This window comes from Dryobates pubescens, chromosome 2, assembly GCF_014839835.1.
Source record: "Dryobates pubescens isolate bDryPub1 chromosome 2, bDryPub1.pri, whole genome shotgun sequence".
Classification (NCBI taxonomy): domain Eukaryota; kingdom Metazoa; phylum Chordata; class Aves; order Piciformes; family Picidae; genus Dryobates; species Dryobates pubescens.
This window is the reverse complement of record NC_071613.1, coordinates 34,778,381-34,787,662: the sequence shown is the minus strand read 5'-3', so window position 1 is coordinate 34,787,662 and position 9,282 is coordinate 34,778,381. Positions and strand designations below refer to the sequence as shown.

Below are 9,282 nucleotides of genomic sequence, written 5' to 3'. Positions count from 1 at the left end.
ACTCTTTTTATTCATTCGCCTACTCTTGCATGATCCTTTTGGTGCGCAATGGTCAAGCAATATTTTGCTGATTCCATCTCAATTATTAGGTACTCAGGCAGCATAAGGCTCTAACATGAGGGCTCTGTGTGTATGATCTTACAGCAATAAGGCTTAGAAGATGAAAACATGACATCGCTCCTAGACTTCCAATTAGTTGTGGCATAATTGAGCTGGAAAGAACCTTATTTAATTGGAAATACAAGGTGAATAGTTTGAGTTGGCCCTTGGGAATGAGCACAATACAAATTACTGAAGCAATTCTGAAACAGGCATCCTTATTTAAGAGCCCACTAAGACTATCTTGACTTCAGAAAATTAATCATTTGGTTTAAACAGTCTGAGGAGTATTCTGCCTTATGCATCTCTTGATATCTTCTTTAATGGCTGTCTGGACCATTTTTTTCCCACAACAGCTGGCCTGAAACCAGATTTTTCTATAATTGTAACTCCTTAAGCAAAATTACTAAACTAATGGGACTAGAAACAAGTAATGAAGAACAAAGACAGCGATGACAGAGGTTTCTCCCATGTTCAAGATGCCCTCTGCTTTGTTAATCCATACCAGAGAGGTGCTCTGCAGAGGCATCATGAAATGCTAGAAGGTTGTTGGTCCAGCTGTCCTGTTCCTCACTCCTGGCCGACAGCAGGCCATTCTTTGTGTGCCACTATCTGTGCCTCTTACAGCTGTGTTCAGACCTACTGGCAACATTGGCCATTTTAAGCTGGGACACAACATGTGCTCCTAGCACATGATGAAGGTCTGTGCTTTCCAGTACTGACAAAGAATATTGGTGCCTCTGTTGGGATAAACAAACCCATAAATATAGAATGACAGTGTTTCTGCAATATTCTTCTAAGTACTGTACAGACACATAAGAAGACATGGGTTCTCACTTGCTTTTTTGGAGTGTCTGGTTAAGGCAGACAGTTACTCCAGTGCTCCAGGGAAAGCAACAAAGACCAGCTCCCTCTCTGAACCACCTCAGATTCTTTCTACAACTTTTAAAACATTACTAAAACCAAGAATGGAGGGAACGCTGAATAAATTTAGTTTAATTCTACCAATAACTTCAGAAATTAATCTGTGTGTAACGTAATGGCAGTACAATAAGACACTTTATGAGTGTTTTGGGTTGTAGAGTTTTGTGCAATTGCCTGAAGAATCTCCAAGGAGGGCTCCTGAAACATCGAATCTTAGTGCTTTGGTAGAATTAGAATTGTAAATCAGGAGCCAGCCATTTAACTGATACAGTGCAATAGGCCTACATGTTCCCTTAGATAGGCTTTAGTGACTTTATCACGGTTGAAAACTGTACTTCAAGCCTTATGAGATTGTGTGCACCTTAACTAAGAGCTATCAAATTGTTAAGCATTTAACCTGTAACTTCATCAGGCTTTTGCTGATGTTTATATTGTTTATTGGAAGAGATACAGAGGCTGTACCTAATCAACCTGGTGTGGGCTATGAGGTCCTCTTTTGAATTGAGTTTTTCCTATGTACTAAGGAGGGTGGGAAGTGCTTCACCGATCCCCTTGCTCACAATAACGGGATCCCAACAGAAAGTTAATCTTTTATTCTTGACTTTATAGTCAACTGGTTGTCCATAACACACAGGTATAAAGTGGCAGGAGGTGGCACCCAAGAATGTGTTAAGACAAACCCAACTGTTTATGTACACCACGAGTGCCTTCTGTTACATAGGCATGATTCCAGATTCATAGCTCCCTGTATTTGCTAGCTGCCTAAAAACTAGTACTGCCACCCAGCTGGGCCTGTGTCACTGTGCTCCTGCAAGGAGATGGCAGGTTCCTTTGAGGCAGGGGCTAGTTGGGTTGGCTTTCTCAAGAGCTCTGTCCTGCATGGCCCACCCTTGTTACAGACATGATCTACACCTACAGAAATACTTGTTGTGAAGTGCTAAAGCACAAAAGCCAGCAAAAACGTAACAATTTACTGTTATAATTTGGGCCACAAAAGTGATAACCTTTATGCAAAAGAATTATGGAATCAGTCACATAGTCAATGCAGGTTTTAATAGAGAGTTGTTATTTTTCCATGGCCTTAAATACTATTATAAATTAAGTATCATATAGGTACGCCAAGAGGTTAGTGATAGCCATTCTGTTAATAGTTTCAGTCCTGAGACATCCCAAGAAATTATTGCTCTGAAACATAAAATACTAAAAAGATTGAAACAGAAGGCAGTTTCCTGTTTAATTTTTAGGTAAGGACTAAAATACAGGTTTCCTTGGGAAAAAGATTTCAGTGTCAGCTATGTGATTTTGGTAGGGTCAGTTGAAGTAATTCTGTTACTGGAACTGAACAAACATTAAAATTGTTTTCTGCTGCCTGGAATTAAGGGATGTATCCTAATAAAGTTTTTCCCCTTACAGCTCTATTCAAGTTTCAGGAATTGATACTGTTTGTGCATTTTTATAAGAAACTCCATTATAGTGTGATTTAAGAGGATGAACCCCTGAAACCCCAGCTGAATATATTTAGGACATGGAGAAAGACTTTTGCAGTTAATAGTCTGTTACTTGAAATCAAGGTCTAAGTTATGACACTGTAATTTAGACTTTCTATTTGCTTTGTCTCTGAGATCCCAGTCACTAAGAAAAGAGTCCTGTTGTCCTGCAGTCAAGAACCAATTACATATGGCAGAGAAATATGCAGTAGACCTTATAATAAATGGTTATAGATACAAGCTTCTGCCAGAGGATGAAACTGCTTGACCTTTGTAATTTCTGGATGAATGGTTGTTCTGTTCTCAGCTCTGCTTAATGCAAACAAAGAGCTAATTACATGGTCAGGTTTTTCCACCTTTACTCTGTTTATTGTTTCTGTTAAAATACTCATCATCATCTTGCCTCCTGGAAAACAGAGAACATATGATCCATCACCATCTCTACAGAAGTGATTAAAAGAACTGTGATGATTAACTGTAGCATTTTACATTCATTTAACTAAAGCAGTTTTGACCGGAGTGGTGAGTGTCAGGGAAATGATCCTCACCAGATTCTGTTCTTCTTTATTGCTTTCCTTACTTTTTTTCATAAGTACTTAACGGTTTTCTTGAAGACACTCTGCCATGCTCAGAGCACTAAGGTGTGCTGTAGCTGCACACAGAAGAAGCCTCAGCCTCCCCTAGGCAGCACAGCTGACATGTATGGTGTTCAGGGGTGAAGGGTAGGGGCTCTGTACCCACAGTGAGGGTATCTGTTGTAATCCTCTGGAAAGCTAATGTTAGATTTGATCCCATCAGGTGTGCAACATTGTTCTTAGGGTTGTTTTTCATTCATAGAGCTGATCCAGAGAAGAGGCAGTTTTGAGAAGATCAGAGCCTAGTTGTGGAGTGACAGGACTATGCAGTTTGAATGCAGATGGTAGCAATTCCCCGGCTCACTAGCAAGTATCTTTCCCATTTTCAGGTTTTCTTTCCATTAGCAGTGGTCTAGGCTGCTTCCTGAATGGATCAGTCTATGCTGAGTCCCCAGCATGTGCCTGACAGCTGTGCTTAATGCAGAAAGCTACATACATTGGGAATACCACAGAACTCACAGTTTTGTAGAGTGGTTGCAGCACAGTGGGGTACCAGCATACACAGAAGAGAAAACTTTCAAATCTGGAACCAAAGTAATTCAACTAATTGGGGCTCCAGTGGTGACAAGCTTGTAGTAAGCTCCTTCCATGGCCATCAGTTCCTCATGAGTGCCTCTTTCAATGACAAGTCCTTGTGACATCACAGCAATGAGGTCTGCATTCTGGATCGTGGACAAGCGGTGGGCAATGACGATGCAGGTACGCCCTTCCCTGGCCTTATCCAGTGCTGCCTGCACGGTCTAAAAGCAAAAGAGAAAGAATCAGAGTGAATATGTGTAAACCAAACTGGGCCTCAGAGCTAGAGAAATCTGATTGCCTCACATTGATTAATTAACCATACTGTGCAACACTTGTACAAAGTGACTGTGGGGTTAAATCAAAGTTATCTTAGTGGTATGCTTGGCTGGGTCATGAGCTCAGTTTATCAGCAGTCCAGAGAAGGGACAGGTAAATACAGCAGTAGGAATTAAGGAGGGCCTTTATTCAGCTGACATGGTGAATGTCAGCTCAGTGTGGACAGGTTTTGAAATTTCCAGCCTTTTCTCACATCACTGAGTGTAACCAAGCTACACAAATTATTGCCCAGTTTGTTAGGCCCCTCACTGCTGTATTGGCTATTCAGGCTCATCATTCATATGCTTGAATACAGTTTTAGTTGGTTGGGTTTAATTTTTTTCATGTTCAGAAGCTGTAATAGTGAAACATTCCCACCAATGCTTTGAAACCCAGGGAATTAGTATGCACATTTCTGAAATGTGTTGCCTCTGTCTGGCAGTCTAAAAGCTCTTGTGGCCAGCTGCTTTTTTTTATAGCTGTGCTTCCTGGACATTTAGAAAAGACGGTTAAGGGCATGCATGCTGAATTAACAACAAGGAATTATGTTGCAGTCATGTTGTGGCGTATGTCAGGATGTCTCTAGAACAGAAAAAGGTACACTGTAAGCCACTTTCTTAACTTTCCCTCGTTGGTTATCACTGCACAGTTACCTTTTCACTTTCTGTGTCTAAGGCAGATGTAGCCTCATCCAGTAATAAAATTTTAGGATCTCGTATGATGGCTCTCGCTATAGCAATGCGTTGCTTTTGCCCACGAGACAGCTGGGATCCTTGAGCCCCAACATTAGTTTCATATTTCTGAAAAATGCACAAAAGGAAGGTTTTATTCAGGCATAAGCAAATACCAGTACATGACCTGAGGGAAGAACAGCAGGAGAGAGGCATTGTTCCCCGCTCCTTAAAAAAACCCCAGCAATGCAGAAGTACTGCTGAGTGACACAAACGTGTCTGGGGAGACACTACTGAGCCACGCTTTGATAGTGTGCGTGGCCCAGGCACTGTGGTGACAGGCCTGGAACTAAAATTTAATAGCAAGATGTTGGCTGAGCATAAAGAAATTCCACACCCCAGATTTGGGAGAAGAGGCTGTAAGTGATTTAAGGGCCTTCTGGACAAATATTTTGGTTTGGTGCCTAAATTGTATCTGTAACTTCTATTTTTCTGCTTTATATTTCTATTACTTCAGTGCATTTAAATACTTCTTAAATGCATATAAGCAGCCAGCTTCAAATATTTTTGCCAAAGTATCATGCCCTAGTCACAAGGCAAATCTCCCACAGGTGGGAACAAGACTTTTCTGTTTCCTGACTCACTATAATGCTTTGACTCTGCTGATGCTTCTTTCTTGTCCATGGCTTTGAAGAATCTTCCCTTTTCTCCTAGTTCAGACTTGCAGCTGCTGGTTTCAGGTTTATAAATATTTGCCTACTGTGTAAAAATCCAGTAGCAACTTTTGCCCAAATTCTCAGGACCATAACAAGTGGTCATGACACCCTCTTTGTTTTTACTGTGACAGCTGTAAAAGTAAATAAAAGGTGTATGTGTGTTACAGCTTTGACTGGATTTGGAGCAGCTTCACTGCAAAGAACACAGAGCAGCCTATCTGTAGTTTCACAGCCAAGGTCTCACAGGTACTTACCTGAGGCAGAGACATGACAAAGTCATGCAGCTGAGCCTTCTGGGCCGCTTCTATGACTTGTTCCATGGTCACCTCTTTGGTGTTACTGCCATACTTGATATTATCAGCAATGCTGCAGTCAAATAGCACAGGCTCCTGGGACACTATTCCGATTTTTGATCTAAGAAACTGTACATTTATAGTCCTGGTGTCGTGTCCATCTATTAACTACCAGGAAATAGGAGAGAACTTGAACCATCATTCCAAAACAACAGCCTGCCTGACCTAAATACTTCATAGCATAATTAAGTGATTTAGCCATATAACTAAAAAGCAGGCACAACTGTTTTAAAGTGATTTAACTCCTTTATGCATGATGTGTATTATCTTGCTCTATCTGTGATCCAGCCAAACAGTAGCCCTTATGCTTAAGTCCAAGTTTACTATTTAATTCCTTAAGGTTAGGTACATGCTTTGTTGCCTTCCTGGCAGTGATCAACACTTTTTTTCCCCAAAGAGAAAGAAATCAAATTAGATGGTTAAGTACTTACATAAGTTCTAAAAGATTTTAAAGATATGCATAACTGAAGAGCTGGAAGTTAAACCTAGACAAATTCAACTTGCGTAGAAGCTGCATGTTGAAGCTATTATACTTAAGGATGTTCCAGACTCTTTGCTGCATTGTGGAGTTTTGCTTCTGCTTCCACAAGGTACACCACACGTTACATGTTTCATACAGGAGCTACCAAGGTGAATGCCTCTGGCCTACATAATGCACAAGGGTACACCTGAGGCTTGTACTATTCTGGTCTTGCCTGAATACATCTGTGATGATACTTGGGAATTGTCTGAACAGTCCACGTTTGTTCAAGGAGCTGAAGCCTCAAGCTGCATTTATATGTGCCACCACTGCTAGGCTGCGCAGTAGGACACAAAGGAGTCCTGTTAGCATTGCAGAAGACAACAATGCACACAAACCACGTTTCCTTTGCTTACCACACTTCCTTTCTCAGGGTCATAGAAACGCTCCAGCAGCTGGACACTGGTGCTCTTACCACAGCCACTACTTCCAACAAATGCCAAAGTCTGTCCAGGTTTAACCTCTATAGAGAGGCCTTTTAGGACCTGAATATCAGGCCGAGAAGGGTATGTGAATTTACAGTTAACAAATTCAATGCTTCCCTTGAAGTCATCCTGGTGGGAAAAAACACAAAACAGAGAAAGACACTAGAATGACCTCAAGCTCAAAACTGAATTGTAAAGTACATAGAATACATAGAATAAACCAGGTTGGAAGAGACCTTCAAGATCATCGCGTCCAACCCATCAACCAATCCAACACCACCCAAACAACTAACCCATGGCACCAAGCACCCCATCAAGCCTTCTCCTGAAAACCTCCAGTGATGGCGACTCCACCACCTCCCCAGGCAGCCCATTCCAATGTGCAATCACTCTCTCTGTATAGAACCTTTTCCTAACATCCAGCCTGAACCTCCCCTGGCGCAGCCTGAGACTGTGTCCTCTACACAACATAATTCTACACAACATAACTCTTCCTCAGATTCCATTCTTGCATCTCTTTTATAAAATGTGACATTTGTGCTGGTGAAAGTATCCCAGAGAGAGGGATAAAAACCCGTACTGGCATAGCTGTTCTACAGGTGAAGCCGTTGTTGATAACAACATTGTTTGCATATTATTTCCCCGTACAGAAGTACAAGCACAGAGGCCTTGCTCATGCCGTATTTTTGATTTTAATACACGGTGTGAGTGTAAATTTGCTGACAGTCCAAATACATTTGTGCAAAAAGTTGGTTTGGGTAAAATAAAAACAAAAAATCAACAACAAAGCAACTTGACAAGGTTAGAACAATACATGAATTTGCACCTTTACAACCTCTGAAGGGCATTAGGACTCCCTTGACTTTCAGTGTCTGAAGCAAAATACTTAATTTGGTTTATAATTATTTCGAGATTTTGTTTAATTCTAAAAAAAAAAAAAAATTTAAACTATTTTAATTTTCTGGGTCTGGCTTTTCAATTCACCATCACAATGACATCACAAATTACTCATCTCCACTCTTACCCACTTTTCCCCTTTTTCACTGTAAACACTGATCTTAGGAAGCCGATCAACCAGTTGAAAAAAGCGCATGGCGGATGTCTTGGCTTTGGCATAGTTTGGGGTATAGGAAGAAGCTCTTCCCAAAGCAGTTCCACTGGTCACAATAGCAGAGATCACCCTGTGGGAAAGGAGGACACAATCATCCTTGGGAAGCCATCAGGGCACAACACCACACCAAGTGCTCCTGGAGGGGGAGCCTGTTTCTGGCTCCGGGCAGGCTCTCACCTGAACACGAAGCTGTAATGCAGGCCTTCAGTGTCAACCAGAAACCCCCCGTATCTGTATGAGACAGCATTGGCAATGAACACAATGCTCTGGGCAAAGCCAAAGCAGAGGCCATAGACATGTGCTTTTTTGGTTGCAGCTCTGTAGGGCATATCCAGGTGCTTCTCAAAATTGTCAATGAACATTTTCTCTTTCCCTATCCCAGCCACAGTCCTGATGTTAGAGAGGGCTTCACTGGAAATCTGAAGGGGAAATGGAAAAAAAAAAAGAGGGTAAAATCTTGAAAGTTTTCCTTGGAAAAGTATAATGTTCCCTCCCACAAATGCAAGATTCTTCCTTGAACACATTAATATGTATATGCCATACATGAATTGATTGGGATGTGATCCAGAGTGCTCCAATAACCTGACGAGAAACTTTTCTACAAGCAATTATCTACCAACATCCTCAGTAGTAATGCTCTGTCTGCCCCACTAGAGCTAGGTTATTGTAAGCACACTTAGGATAGCAGGTGCATGCTCACACCTGTGACTTATTGAACACCACGTGAATAAATGGGACAGCCACAGAAGCAAGAACGGTTTTGAGAACACATTTATTTCTTTGATTGCATGCATTTATTTATTAAAGATGTTTGTTTCAGTTATTTTATTTGTTTTACTTATAGCAATAGTCAGAGAGTTAGGAGGGAGACTATTGCCAACTTCTGTTTCAAAAATTAAAACACTTGAATTTACTCTGTTTCCTCACCTGCTCACCTCCCCTCTATGTTCAAAAAGTGTAACGACATGGAACATCTTAATGGAGGGTGACACCTTGATTCCTCTAAAATCAACAACACAGTTCCCAAGACTTTAACCTTGCACATAGGCAAAGAGTAAGCAAATGCTTACATAGACTAGAATCATAGAATCAATAAGGTTGGAAAAGACCTCCAAGATCATCAAGTCCAACCTGTCACCCAAGACCTCATGACTACTAAACAGCATCTCAAGTACTTTTCCATGTGTGACTTTAGCCATCATAATGTGAGCCAAATAGTTACAACTCACATATGTACATACATATGTACACATATGTACATAGAAAAGTGCAACATGGGAAATTATTATATACTCCCTATGGAAACTTCTCTGGAGCCTAAATATATTGTAGGCTTTCTTTGTGCCTTGTTGCCAGTCAGAATTTAGGTTTCTGTCCCCCAGAAATACCACTACAGCTTTATCTATAGAAGCAATTTTACCATTTGTTTGTTCCTAATTTCACCCTACTTAAGTAATTTTGTTATTAAATTGGTTTAAAATGCTGTAGTTTGCCTGGACTATGATAG

The 9,282-nt window shown here is 41.0% G+C and overlaps 1 protein-coding gene across 1 annotated transcript in view; it reads right to left on the bottom strand.

The window, feature by feature from the left end:
* Nucleotides 1-3,616: 3,616 nt before the first annotated feature.
* Nucleotides 3,617-9,282, bottom strand: part of ABCB11 (ATP binding cassette subfamily B member 11) — a 37,307-nt gene continuing 31,641 nt past the window's right edge. The window contains exons 22-27 of the mRNA XM_054173129.1: nucleotides 7,953-8,194; nucleotides 7,689-7,845; nucleotides 6,596-6,793; nucleotides 5,621-5,827; nucleotides 4,633-4,779; nucleotides 3,617-3,885 (exon numbers count right to left, since the gene is read on the bottom strand). Of these exons, the coding sequence (XP_054029104.1) occupies nucleotides 3,685-3,885; nucleotides 4,633-4,779; nucleotides 5,621-5,827; nucleotides 6,596-6,793; nucleotides 7,689-7,845; nucleotides 7,953-8,194 (1,152 nt within the window). The 3' untranslated portion in view covers nucleotides 3,617-3,684. The remainder of the gene's footprint in view (nucleotides 3,886-4,632; nucleotides 4,780-5,620; nucleotides 5,828-6,595; nucleotides 6,794-7,688; nucleotides 7,846-7,952; nucleotides 8,195-9,282) is intronic.